We start from the raw sequence: 14,292 nt of genomic DNA, 5'->3' as shown, positions 1-14,292 counted from the left end.
TTTGGACATCACAGAAGAGAGTAATTCAGTTTTCAGACACATTGGGAGTGATACAGTCCTGCAGAGCAGAAACTGACTTGACTTGTGATGCTAAATGTACAGTTATCAAAAAAATCTTGTAAGGGGAAATACATTTAAAATAAATCAGTAGTTGAATGAATTTAATGTAATGTAAGCCACTGAAGCTTTTAACCAATAAACAAAGCCTTTATTTTAGTTTGTTTTATTAATGTGTTCAAAATCCTGTGGGATGAGCTTCTTTTTCTTTCAATGAAAGAGAGTGATTATATATTTCCTCCCACCTTTTTTTTTTAATGCAACTTTTTCTAACATTTGCCAGAATGTGTTCTGGGTAATAATGACAGTGCTTCCTTTTACAGGTAGAGGGCAGACTCTGTCAAAATGAGAACTTTGCACATTATAAAAGGAACTAACCACATTTTCAGTATTTAACAAGAATCGGGTCAGGTGTAACAGGTAACCATATAACATACTTGACTGTGAATGTCACCCCCTTGTTTTCAACTTGTAATGCCAACTAAGAAGCCAGTCCACTGTGTAGGCTTTTCCATTTTCATTCCTCATGACTCATCCTTGAGGCGCACATCAAATGTTCCCATTTCACTTTAATCTTCCTTCTGCAGACACCATAGCGTATTAAAAACACGACAAAGACGGCCCAACTCACACACTTCATTTGTGTTCATAAAAGGACCTTTTTATTTTATCGTTTCCCACAGATACACAGCGTACTGCTGTTCATTTTCTATTATTCATGTCATACAAGTCAGGAGCGGGTTAACAGTACGGTTTTACAGCTCTAATAAAGCACACAGTACTGTGTTGTTGATGCAGCAGTACTTACAACAAAAAGCTTTTAGTAGGATCAGTGATGAACAGGAATAGATAGCTGAGAAAGGATTTAAAGAGGTTTAACAGCACTGTGAGCAAACACATATATAACTGCTTCCATTTCTCATGCAAATAATTGTATCATTACTACAACAAAGTAAGAGTGGAAGTGTTTTCATTTTTTATCCTCTCAGCGGAACTGAAGTGGACTCACACGCAGACCAATCACGTCCTTGCCGATCTCCGTTGCCTAGAAAAAGAGGAAATATTAAAAATTAGTGGGGGGGGGGGGGGGGAGAGTTATAGCAGAGATGGGCATTTAAATAAATAAAAAGGTAAAGTGAAGGCAGCATATTTAATGATATAAAAATAGAAGCAGGAACTTAGAAGTGGTTAATAAAATTTCTGCTATCTTGTCATGACAACCACATTTGAAGATTTGAAAAGGTTTCCGCTCACTAAGCTGAAGGTGAACTTGAGTGATCAAGAAACTTGATCATTCAGACCAAATGTTCTCTCCTTTACTAAATGATGGTCCCTAAAATTTTATATACATTTGTTTGGTCTACCTGTGTGACCCTGCAGATCTGGCCTTTGTAAGTGGGGCAGTAGCAGGCTCCAGACAGAGGGCACTTCTCAACGGGGCGTCCGCGGTACAGGGGAACGTAAGAGGCAGCGCACAGGTCAAATGGATTGTGGGGGTCGTAGTTCAACTGGTGGGCGTCTGTCAAGTTCTTCTCACAGGCTGCCAAAATCTTGCGAGTCTAAAGAAGGAAATATTTTTGCAAAGGAGATGATGGCAAGAGAATGACACCAGCGCAATAAAGGCCATCTAATAAAGACCATTATAAAATAAAAAAAATAAGCTATGAGTGATGAACAACCAACCTGCTGTGCAACATCTGGCTTGGGCCCAAGTTCGAGGAGACGTCGTGCGAAGCCTGCAGCTGTCTTAAAGTTACGCAGTTTGAAGAAGAGGTTCAGAGCTGTGCGCAACACTAACACCATGTGGACTGGCTGGAGATTACAGTGGGTGAAGTAAGCAGCCATCTGCAAGGAAAACACAAACATTTTTTTGAACATTTTCATCATGCTTTGGTGATTTTTTTGTGTGAATCGGTGAAAGCTTCATTGTGTTTTTTTACCTCACACAACCTCTTCTGCTGTTCCAAAGTGTCTTTAGGCAGCTTCTTCCTCTCAGTCTCCATGGTCAGACCCACTATGTACTCTCTGCATATTGTAATCAGCTGCTGAGCCTAAAACACATACAACCCAGTTAAGTATCTGAGCATATATAAATGTGTATCAGCATGTCAACAAAATTTGTTTATCTGAAAGCCACAGGAGCCATGAGGATCATACAGGCAAGCTTATTAGGTCCATTACAAATTGACTTTAGAGATTAAACAGATCAGGTTCAAGGCATGCTTGTTGCTTACCTCTGCAATCTCCTGTTTGTTATCAACCACCAGCAGGGGTACAGACAGAAGGATGACTCTGAAGCGCTCAACGGCGTCCTCAAATCGTCCGGCTGTGGTCAGCTGGTAGCACTGCTGCAGGCGGGAGATGAGATCAGAGAGACGCAGGCCCACAGCAGGCAGCCCCTGCTTTGCCCCACAGTCCTGAGAAGAAAATCAAAGATAAAAAAAGTCATTTTCTATTTTGTGGAATCAATTAGAAACTATGAAGAAAAGGAGCAGATATATCAATAAAAAATACATCCACCAAATAGACAGCTGTACCTTCCAGTTCCTTTGTGGGTGCCCGCGCAGGCAGGGCAGGGACGGCAGCCCCAGGTAAGATGTGCGTCCTCTGGACAGAGTCTGCATGAAAAGCGACTTATAGGGGCCAAAGTTCACAACTCCAACCTGGTCGTGGAGCAGCTATGGTAGAAACAAGCAACAGTAATTAACCATTTATGCCTTCCTTTTTAAACAATGATATATGTTATCAAAGGGAACCAAAAATAAATAAACGGTGTTGGAAAATACTGTCAATATGAGCGGACCCTCATTGCAGTTTCAAAGGAGCCGGCCAGGATATGATCCACTGGCAGCTGGGAATTGTTGCACCACATCTGGGTTGGACTTGTGCCTTTGGTTGGTGGGACAAAGAAGCCGTCCTCTGTTCCCCCACCTGCACCAACTGGTACATCCTGTTGATTGGTGTAAAGATAACATAAAGCTGAGTACTTTACACTCTTTTCACGTTTAACATGAGAATTTTTCTCTCTCTCACCAGCTCTGGAGGAAGATCCAGGTCTTCCTCAACATCCCATCCTCCTCCTTCCTCTTTCCCCAATCCTTCCTCTCCTAATCCTTCCGGAGCATCCACAAAGCCATCTGAGAAGAAGAGAGGGAAATATACACATTTAATATTTTTAGGCTCAAGCAGTACACTGAAAGTTTGAAGAAAGAAAAGAGAAAATGATTTGTTAAAATCAGTCTGAATTTACCTTCATCCAGCTGAAGCTCAGCATCATCTCCCCAGCCCTCGCCTCCTGAAGTATCCATGTCCAAGTCGGCAGCCATCTGACCAGCTTTCCCTACAACAGGTGAACAACAGATGCCCATATTAAATCCCACACGTTTCTACAATTACTTGATCTTTGAATTCCTTTAAAAAAGCAACACTGTTGCATATTAGAAAGATATTTAAAAAAAACAAACAAAAAACAACCAGCTGTTTTAAAAGCAATCCAAGTCCAGGCAGAAAACTCAGCTCAGACCATGGACGTGAGTCTTTGGATATCTGGATCCAGATTGTATTGTGATATTTTCTTGAGATCATCAAAGGGATATCTCAGTTTTTCTTATTTAAATCTGGTATGTATTTGCAAAGACATGTCAAACATTATCCTATCCAGCAATGCTAAAGAATCGTTCCAAATATTCATCAGCTGATCACTTTCAGGTTGGGCCAAGTTGCACCTCTAATAAGGTTTTGCTCCAAGTCCATATGCAACTTTTGACTAACCTGCTAACAAACAGACAAAACCCAACCAATCACATAACCTTGTTTGGAATTAAGTATTAAGTGTCTCCATTCTTGGTTCCATTTGAACAAAGTTAACATGGATGAAACTTTAAAGTATTATGTTGCTTTTCAGTCCATCGTGGCTCTTGACTTACCCTTTGCTGCAATAGCTCCCTCAAAGAAGCCCTTTGAGACGGTGAGCAGAGGCCAGTTAGTGTCTAGAGGGTTGATGGGTGGAGGTGGCTGCAGCAGCTGTGCATTAGGATCAACCTCTGGCACCTAAAAGTTACATAATAAACCATTTTTAAATTAAATTTAAGCAATAACTATGTTATTTATCAACATGAATTACTGTATTGTTAAAAAATACATATTAGGTTCACTGCTTCTGCATGTTATTGTTTCCCATAATTTGTGTAGGAAGAATGTTTTGTGAACACACCGTCTCCTTTTCTGGGTCAAACGTCTCTTTTAGTGCCTCAGCCTCTTCATCCAACCCGTGTGTGGCTGCAGTCAGGTAGGCCAGAGACTCTGCAAGCATGCACACAAACAATTTTGCATGATAACTTGTCATTTTACCGCCATAAAGGCTGGCAAACAAAATACGACAGAATATGAGTGAATGTTGACAAATTAACTCACTTTGTCCACAGTTCTTCAGTATTCTAACCCTTTCGCTGACGTCTCCCAGGTAGAGTGCTGCCTGGTAGTGACCGCTCATGTCCTTTCTGATCTCAGCTACACAGACAACACAGCCATTAGAAATACTGAAAGAGAACATACACACCTTTGCAACATGTAACATAAAGAATAGACATCCTCACTCACCAATCTTCATCATCTTGCGTAGCTTGGCCAAGTTACCAGTGATGAGGTAGAGGAAAGTGAGCTTGTCAAAGTTCTTGGTCCTCTGATAGCACATTTCCACGACCTGGTGGTGACCCTGCAGCAGTGCTGCCTCACCCAGACGCTCCCAGCAGCTGCGCTCATCCAGGGCTTTGGCTGCCTCCAGAGCCACCTGGAAGTACAGAGATGAGATTTTTAAATTTTTCAGACGGATCTCGGTCTCACTGTGATTTGATTAGAGCTCATCATGCACAAGACTTCCATCCTTATCTTAAAAACTGATAGAATAGGTACAGCAGTCTTTGAGTACTGCTGCCAGCTCACCTCGATGTTCCCACACTCCAGAGCCAGGCTAAAGCGCGTCTTCTCATCTTTGACGAAGTGCAGTGCTACCTCGGGGTAGCCCTTCTTCTGCAAATAGGCAATGATGGACTGACCTACCAGTTTGGCATTGCGCACCATGTGGAGCACCTGAAGAGTAACAGGAATGACCTCAGAATTAGGAACCAAATGATTCCTGGCAAAAATGTAATGCTGTTTAATATGAAACTCAGATAATCACTGCACAGTTCTGGTGTTTAATCTCCTTAAATATACTCAGATTATCACTTCAAGGACACCACCCTTAAGAACCGACCTCATCATATTTGCGATTGACCAGGGCCAGTTTGAAGCGGTACTCTGTGGGGTCGATGGTGAGCACACGAGGCCTGCACTCCCTGTCCAGGCAATAAACGCTGTTGCCTCTCACGCGGGTCACATAGATGGGCAGGTCCAGGGTCCTGATGATGCCATGATCACTACAGGAACACAAAGAATATCCTAAGTTAGACATTTTACACTGAACTGATGCTTTCTAACTGTGAAAGATTTGAGCTTTTCTGTCCAGAGAATTTAAAGCAAACAAACTTGTATTTGTCTTTAAAACATAAAGTTAGAGATTTGAGCAAAAACAAAGCTCCAACTATTCTAAGTCACTGCTGTGCTTATTTTAAAAGACATCTGGGAGCACAACACTATCAAAGAAAACAAGCACTAAGGCAACATTTTAGCTCACAACTTTCTTAGTGACAGCTTATTTTGTTGAAGCTCTACAGGTCTGTGTTAAGAAGTTTCTCTCCCCAGAGACTTGTGCCTGTGGGAATGAATTAACACTGCCTTTTCTAAGCAGCACTTACCCAGACGTGAGGGCATATTTGATGTGGTTGGAAGTGGTGTAGATAAAGACTCCGCTCTCATCCCAGGCTCCACTCTTCACTCTGATGTTCTCATGAATGTTGCACAGACTTTCCAGCTTACGGTTGCAGATCATAATTGCTGAAGGGAAGAAAAAAAAAAAAAAAGAGAAAAATCAGATTTAGAGCTTCCTTTGAGAACCAGCAGAGAAAACTTTCAGGCTTGAATATTTGTTGGTCAAATCTGCAGATATTCATCTCATCCACTCACCGTGTTTAGCCAGCAGAGCCACGTGGCTGGTGTCTGCGCTCCACACCACGTACTTGACCTTGGAGATTTTCACGGTGGCCAGGGAGCGTTTCTGCTGCACGTCAAACAGCGTGACGCCGTCGGCATCACGCAGCAGCAGTGAGCCTGTCCCGGCGTAGAAGATCTCCTCACAGCTCGGCACCTGGACTTTCTTCACAATTTCATTCTTCAGATTTTTAATCAGCAGCTGCAATGGAGAAATGAAGAAAGCACTGTGATAAATAATTACAGATTAGGACAAAAAGCAAAGTAAAAAGTTTTCTTCAAATATTTGCAGGCTTCACAAGTCACATAATGGACTCTTGATTGTTTCATTCGGAGATTAACGTGCCAGACTGCCTTTGATCGATCATTTGTAAAGAACAAAAGATTTACTGATCAACACTTTCAGTTCTTTTTATAGAATTAACCAACTTTTCAAAAAAATCTTTGAAAAAGGGATTTCCTATATATTTCACTGCTTTGTAAACTTTCATATGCACTTACAGAGTGCATACGGTCCAACACAGCAAATCTGTTCCTGGCCACCCAAACGGCTGTCAGACCAGAAGACCTTTTCCCCTCTGGTGCTGGAATTTAAAAAACAAAACGCAGCCTCTTGTTACTTCATTCAAGGAGATACAAACTGGAGGCATATAGTAACATTCAATAAGTAAAGGAAAAAAAAATGTTTTTAGAGTGTGAGAAAAAACATAATTAAAGTGTTGGTTTTTTTGTGTGTCTGTTTTTTTTTTTTTGTTTGTTTGTTTTTTACCATCGGGGTTCTGAGAGTCACTTTCTTTGGGAATTGAGTACAGGTCATAGGTGCTGTTCTCCAGGTTGGTTGCTCTCTGCAGGAGGTAAAGAGCATTTCGATAAAGAGATGCGAACCAACACACTTAACTGAGCAGTAAGAGATTAATGTGTGCGAGTGCATTTTCACTGAGAGATACTTACAGTGCAGAGCAGGACAGCATTCTCAGCGGGATTATAAGACATGCTGAACACTGGGAACTTAGACCCACTAAGTTAAGGAGAAGGTAAAACAGGTAAAATGGTTATTTTAAACTAGACAGATTTTCATTTAAAAACAAAAAATCTAAAAAAAAACCACGAATGACAAAAACAAGCACTAGCCCATAATTTCTTAGACCAAATTCTTTTTGGTCTAAGAAAGGAATTCTAAGAAATTGCACTCAAAATGCTATCTCGTGCACACCACACCTACCTGCGCAGCTGCATAACAGCCGTGTCTTTGCTGCTGTTGAAGTCCAGCTGGCGGAGGAAGCGATCCTTGACGTAGTAAAGCATGTTGCCATGTACGGCGTAGGCTGGACGTTCACGCTCCAGCTTGAACACAATCATACCACTGTCATGACCTTAAGGACACAAAACAAACCATCCGTCAGTGCAAATTTCACACATACACACTGTATTTTTTCCCCTCCTCAGAAAATACATGCCAGACATTTCCTGTTATTAGGCCGTGTGAACTTAAGAGAACCATTAAAATCTTTTTTTTTAAAATTTTCCCTGATATGCAAAGGATCAGCTTCAAAACTAACCAAACTAAACTAACCAAACAACTACGTTGCAAATTGATGTTTGAACTGTTAATGTTCCTGTTTTGAGCAGATCACTGTCAGCACTTACCTGCAGCAAACAGGTTGAGGTTTGGGTGGGCACCCAGCACCCAGAAGCGGTCGTGATCACGGCGGAAGGTCTGTACTCCGGTCCTTTTGGACATGTCCCACACCCGGATGCTCTTGTCCTCAGAGTTGGACAGAATGAGCTCCTGGCGTGGGTGGAAGATGGCACAAGACACGTTGTTGTAGTGCCCACGGCATGTATCGAGCTCCCATGCCTTGGACTCTGAACACAGGTGGGGGGAAAAAAAAAAAAAAAAAAAAAAAAAGGAGAGATAATTAAAGACAAAAAAGAAGCAGAAACATTTACAGCAGGAAACAATTAGTGAAGTAGTCAGCTTGATGAAATACCTACTTCTTGGCACATAACAGAAAAGTCAGGGGTTTTAGCTTCTGGGAACATCAACTTCTAACACTCATGTCAAGTCACTCACCATTCATCCTCCAGATCTTCACCTGCCTGTCATCAGCTCCAGACACAATGAGAGGCATGGTGGGGTGGAAGGCTGCCCAGTTGACCCCACGATCGTGACCCTGAACATAAACATAACCTCAAGTCACACAAACAGCTGTCATAGCACGGCATCATTCTATATGAAACTAAACTGTGTTACTCTCCGTGAAGCCATTATAGTACCATTAAATAAATAATATATCACACAAACCATAAAATAGTACATTAAAACAAACCCAAGCAATGTAGTTTTATTACCTATAACTGAATATTTCTGACCTTAAGTCGTAATCACATACCCCTAAAAAAAACAACCAAAAAAAAACAAAAAAAACAAACAAACCACAGATTCAACTGCCAGCTCGGGCTAAAAGCTGGTGTTTTCCACAGACAGAACTGCATCATGGATGATTTTTTGATGATTTGAAGAAACCTCATTAATGCTAATCATTAAAAAAAAAAAAACAAACAGGAAATCCAAACAATATGTGAGTGGAAGACTACAAATGGACATTTCCCTGTAATGAGATACCAGGAACATATGAAGGCTCCCTCACTGGTAACCTTTAAAGGCCGATTCACTCAAATGACCACAACATTTACAAACGGTACAAAGTTGCTTCTCACCTCGAGGACGTGTTTAACAACAGCATCAGAGGCACCAAACAAATCAACACCAGAGATGCCGCGCACCTCCGTCTCCACAGCACCTGGAGACAGGTTCTTCTTCCTCAAACCTGGAACCATCAGAGAGCACCGCGTGCAAAGGGGGGAGCCATAACCAAATTAGACAGGGCACAATAGAGGATCGGAACATGGGAAAAACAAGATACATATTATTTAGATATCAAATTTGGAGAATCATCATTGGAGACGAGAGACCACAAAAAGGGGGGTTTAAAAACAGAGCGCACTTTTGTACTACTGAACACACACACAGGTTTGAAACACACCAACACAACCTCTGCTTTCTCATTGACTGCCAGCTTGAGTCTGGAAACAATCATTCCTGCAACAGTGCTTTGGTTGGTTTAATTAATCATGAGATTACAGAAGAAACCGGAGTAACTTGTGATTTGGATGGATAGCAGAGCAAGGTAGCTGATTATTTCAGAGACTCAGCAAGATCAGGAAATGAAAAAAAGATGGAGAAAACACAGCTTGTATTCATGATTCTTGCCTGTTAAAACAATGTGGTGAGCAGATAGTACAACAGCACAGAGAGAGATGACATGGGAAACAGAAATGACACTAGGAACCCATGTGCAGGTGTGGATGTTTCCAGGGAGAGCATGGGATAAGGAGGACACAGGGAGTGCGTGGACTTGGCTGATGGAGGTGGAGTGGGTGGTAGCTAGCATTGTAAAGGTGAGCCTCAATGGGGCGTTGAGTATCAGGACTATGAGTCTTGGAGTTTGCTTTCTTAAAGGCTCATGCACATTTCAGTCACAATGTTTAAATGACGTGCAGTTAGTATAGTCTGAAATGCCGCAATTACTGGTTAGGAATGAAGATGACAATAATAAGTTGCAATGACTACAGGAAATATAAACCTGTAGTATATTTCATGTTATTTTTTTTTTATAGTAGAGCCAGTCGTGCAAATGTCATAGGTCATATAGAAATATGGGACAGCCAGAAAGTTTAAGTGTATAAAAAAGATTAACTCTTTTTTTAACCAATTAATGTTTTTTGGATGCAAAAGCAGTATGGATTTTCTATATTGTGAGTATGAGTGCAAAGTGACCCCCTTAAAGCTAAACTTTAAACTTACTATGTATTTATCATAAAAAAATGAAAACACATGCTGCAGTTAAGTCATGTGATAGACAAGTTAAAAAAAAAAAAAAAAAAGTACAAATGGATGCAACCATGCTCAAGTTAAATTACACAAACCCAGGATTGGTGAATGTTAGAACTTATGCATGTTCACATGAAAGGAAGTGAAAGAAAATGAGTGCAGTTAATCTAAAGACAAGAAACAGGAGAAAGAAAAATGACAAGATTTTTACAGCATGCACAGGCACAGAAACACCTCTCCAATTATCCATCTATGTGGATTTTATCCTTTCACTGTGCATCTATCTAACCCAGAGGTGGGCAACTCCAGGCCTCGAGGGCCGGTGTCCCTGCAGGTTTTAGATGTGTCCTTGAACCAACACAGCTGATTTAAATGGCTAAATTAGCTCCTCACCATGTCCTGAAGTTCTCCAGAGGCCTGGAAACGAACTAATCATGTGATTCAGGTGTGTTGACCCAAGGTGAGATCTAAAACCTGCAGGACACCGACCCTCTGGGCCTGGAATTGCCCACCCCTGATCTAACCTGTAAGGCCTTTCTCCTTTCAGACCTTTTATTTACAGTGTTGTATTTAAAAAAAAAAAAAAAAAAAAAAAAAAAATATAGCACACCATAAATTTGTTCCACTGCATCTAACTCTCTTACCATCTATCAAAAGAGAGGTTTTTCTGCAAACAGCCCACAGAGTTTTATCCTCTACAAGTTAGAGAGGAAGAAGAGGTTTAGGACTTCACTTCGGTCCTGCTCCTGTTTTCTTCCTCCTCATCTGTACCACTCTGCTCCCAACCCCTCCCCCAAAACCCAGCCCGCTGTCCTCTGGTCTGCCATCCCCAGGCCCTCACCGGAGATATCCCACACTCGCACAGTCTGGTCCAAACTGCCCGACACCACTAGGTCCTCAGATGGGTGGAACTGGGCACACATCACGTAGTGATTATGGCCAGTCAGCACACTGCAGAGAAGAAAGAAATAGGAAACATAAGAAATCAGGGCAGACCATTCATTTTCATTATCGTAAATTTTAACAATTTTCATTCCTCTGTTTATTTAAAATCTCAATTAAACAGCCTAACTATGTGCAAGTTGTGAGAAACAACAGTTTAAACTGTACAGTGTCTTACCAGACACACGTCCTGGACTGCCAGTTCCAAATGCGAATCGTCTGATCATCTGAAGCACTCAGAATCCAGGGGTACTCCTATAGGCAAGGTGACAATTAATGTAATAACTTAAGTCTAAATTGTTCTAACATAAATTACAAAAACACCCCAAAAAACAGAAAGAAGTACTAATCCAGTGGGGTGACAATATAAAGGAAAACCGCTTAAAGACAAAGTGTTTACCATAATATGTAGTACTGTACTGAATCCCAGCTTTAGTGTTGTTTACATTTACATTTGCACAGTGCTCCACCATCACAAATACAACTAATGATTTCTATCTTGGACTTGGAGACAACATATCTTAAATGATAGGTTAAGATCTGGTGACTGGAAAAGCCATAACATACAAGTTGCATAATTTAATCTAATCCAGATTGCTGGAGGCCATTCTGGAAGAGAGCACTTCACAGGATAAAAGGTGATCATTTTGTATACCTCCACTGATTTGCACAAGTAGTTCAAAATATGAGAGTCACTGCAGGAGTCAAAGGTTCAAGGTTTTCCTTTAATTTGTCACTTGTCCATTTTCTATGTTAAAACAGCAGGACAACTCACATGGTGAAAGAAGGTGGTTCTGATGTAGTCAAGATGCCCAAGGAGGGTGAAGAGACAGCGCCTCAGCTTGTAGTTCCACACCTGTACACAACAAGAATATTTACTCAGCTCTCACCTAGGTTTCATATTACAGTAGTGCATTAAGACATAGCAGCATCTTTGATGTTTAGGCAAAATATTAGAAATCCTGAGTATGAGATACTGCCTCAAACCAAATAAATATAAGAATAAGCACTTGAACAACATTTATCCAGCTTCATGACATTTAATGATTGTCTTGATGCCACAGAAGTCCCACCTTGATTTTGTAGTCATCTCCTCCAGACACAAACAGGGGCTGCTGTTTGTGGAAATCAATCCCTCTTACAGGCCCTGTTGTGATATACCACATTAAATCACACCTCATTTCCATTAATAACACAGTTTGTAAGCTAAAGCAGCGTACTCCAGCTAAAACGCTGTCTTACCGTCATGCTCATCGAATTTGTCAATAAGTGTACACATCCGATAGTCCCACAGCTGGATGACTCCGTTGTGCAAACTTGCAAGAACCCATGGCCGTTTGGGATGGAAGCTCAGGCCTGAAATGTAAAACAGCTCATCAGAGCTCTTACAGAAGAGGCTATTACACTTCAGACGACCAGCATCATCCTAATTTACAACGGCTTTTTAAACATGCAAAGTGATGTTAGCCGGACAGCTAAGGACACGTACAACTACTGTCCATTTATCGCTACATCTGAATAAGACATAATAACGACAAATTAGTTAGAGACAGTCGGAGGAAAAGCTATTTAAAAACAAGAATAAAGAGAGAATTCTGACTGAATAATCAACCGAGGACGATAACGTCAACTAGCTAACGTTAGCTTCTTTGCTAATAAGTAGCTAGCAGACTCTTACCTTTGACACGGGCCGACTTCGTTTCAAATTTTGTTAACATCGTTACTGGTGAACCGCAAAGCGATTCTTTTTAATGCTGAGACAAAACTCAGTGAGAGCAAATAATTAAAAAGGACGAAACTCTGCAGATTGGTTGAATCAAGCGGCCTGACCACCTTCGCCCATTTAGTTGATTCTCCTTTTTCCTGACACGTAGTCCGTTTTGTCTTCCGGTTTTGAACAATAAAGTTTTGCGACGAAAATCTGACGCAGAAAGTTCCACGGCAGCGGCGCGTAGAAATGTAACACATAGACAAGACATCCGCGACTAAATGCCGTCATAAAAAATCTAATCTGTAAATTTCTAAGCACTTCTTAGACGTACGAAATAAGTATACGGACTCGGATAAAGAGTCATTAGTTTCTTTAATAAAGCGGTAAAAATCTAAGAGACAAAGAGGTTATTCTTTAAAATGTCAATGTCATGAACTCGCAAATTCTATGAGATTAAAGTGACAAATTTACAATTAAAAGAACTTAATACGTATTGATCAATAAATTAATTTGTTTTCTTCATAAACAATTCTAAAATTCCTTATTTCTAAAACCGACTGCAAGTAATAATTTGATGACGTCATCTGCTGCAGACACGATACGTGGCACGCGGGGGCGCCTGTAGTGTGAAGTAATGCGTTTCCACTGGATTACAAAAAAAAAAAAAAAAAAAAAAAAAAAAAAAATCAATAATCTAGGATTGCTACGAAAAGAAAGTGGACTTCTACACAATTTTTTTCCTTTTTAAACGTCTCAAAATACAGTTGTGGTCAGAAGTTTACACACACTCATTCATAGGCATGAATGTCGTGATAATTTGGGGCTTTTAGTGATTTCTTCGACCTGTTCTTTTTCCAGGTTTGGCTGATAGGACATCATACATCTTTAATGACTTTAAAAAAACAGTCAGAATAATTCTTACTGGATATTTGACAACTCTTATTGTCAGACTCGGTAGAATTCATTCATAGTGACTGGTTTCATGGCATGTGCTTATAATCATAGTCTACAGATTTTGAGGTCTGGGCTTTGAGAAGGCCATTCCAGAAGCCTGTTCTATCTATTTTAGTTTTAATATGTGTTTGGGATCACTGTCCTGTTGGAAGATCCAACCATGTTTCAAGTTTCAAATGTGCAGCTGTTGATTTGAGGTAACATTAAAGAATTTGGAACTAATTCCCTTTCTTCATTCTTCCATCCACTTTGTCCAGTGTACTCATACCATTAGCAGCAAAAAGCCCCAGAGTATGATACTATGATACTACTTTTGTCATGTTAAAGACATTGTGAAAGAAGTCATTAAAAGCCCCAAATTAGTGACATGTTCAAAATGAGTGTATATGAATTTATTATTTATTACTTGAGGATTTAAATGTAAAAAATCCCTTTACTTCATTTACTGCAGATTTTCTCCAGTAATGCAGCATATTTTATAAAATCACCACAGCTTTAGGATCATGACTACCGCATACACGAACTGAAGTGCAGTAAGCTTACAGTAAAACTTGTCTGTGAATGCAGTTGATTATGACACAATATTTCTACTCATGTTCCATAAGCAGTATGAAAGAAATAATGACAAAAATCACACTGGGAACAA

At 40.5% G+C, this 14,292-nt stretch overlaps 1 protein-coding gene across 1 annotated transcript; it reads right to left on the bottom strand.

Annotated features, from left to right (window-relative positions):
- Positions 1-696: 696 nt before the first annotated feature.
- copa (COPI coat complex subunit alpha) lies at positions 697-12,871 on the bottom strand. The gene is made up of 30 exons (XM_084912758.1): positions 12,660-12,871; positions 12,224-12,337; positions 12,055-12,128; positions 11,757-11,837; positions 11,160-11,236; positions 10,881-10,990; positions 8,866-8,975; positions 8,219-8,318; positions 7,792-8,010; positions 7,367-7,517; positions 7,096-7,162; positions 6,914-6,989; positions 6,646-6,728; positions 6,121-6,346; positions 5,853-5,991; positions 5,312-5,474; positions 4,999-5,145; positions 4,657-4,846; positions 4,471-4,566; positions 4,271-4,359; positions 3,984-4,107; positions 3,308-3,397; positions 3,091-3,194; positions 2,861-3,007; positions 2,595-2,735; positions 2,292-2,474; positions 1,998-2,108; positions 1,741-1,902; positions 1,422-1,616; positions 697-1,102 (listed from the first exon to the last, which is right to left on the bottom strand). Exons 1-30 carry the CDS (start codon positions 12,697-12,699, stop codon positions 1,043-1,045), a joined length of 3,669 nt encoding a protein of 1,222 aa, XP_084768884.1. The 5' UTR covers positions 12,700-12,871; the 3' UTR covers positions 697-1,042.
- Between the last annotated feature and the right edge of the window lie 1,421 nt (positions 12,872-14,292).

The sequence above is a fragment of the Perissodus microlepis genome, chromosome 18, assembly GCF_051167445.1.
Source record: "Perissodus microlepis isolate ML-2025 ecotype Zambia chromosome 18, ASM5116744v1, whole genome shotgun sequence".
Classification (NCBI taxonomy): domain Eukaryota; kingdom Metazoa; phylum Chordata; class Actinopteri; order Cichliformes; family Cichlidae; genus Perissodus; species Perissodus microlepis.
This window is presented reverse-complemented; position numbering and strand designations above follow the sequence as displayed.

Coding starts and splice junctions, on each gene's coding strand:
- copa (XM_084912758.1), bottom strand. CDS start 12,699: ATGTTAACAAAATTTGAAACGAAGTCGGCCCGTGTCAAAG. Junction 2,736..2,860: donor CCTTTGAAACTGCAATGAGG/GTCCGCTCATAT, acceptor TTTCTACCATAG/CTGCTCCACGACCAGGTTGG. Junction 1,103..1,421: donor AGATCTGCAGGGTCACACAG/GTAGACCAAACA, acceptor CTCTTTTTCTAG/GCAACGGAGATCGGCAAGGA.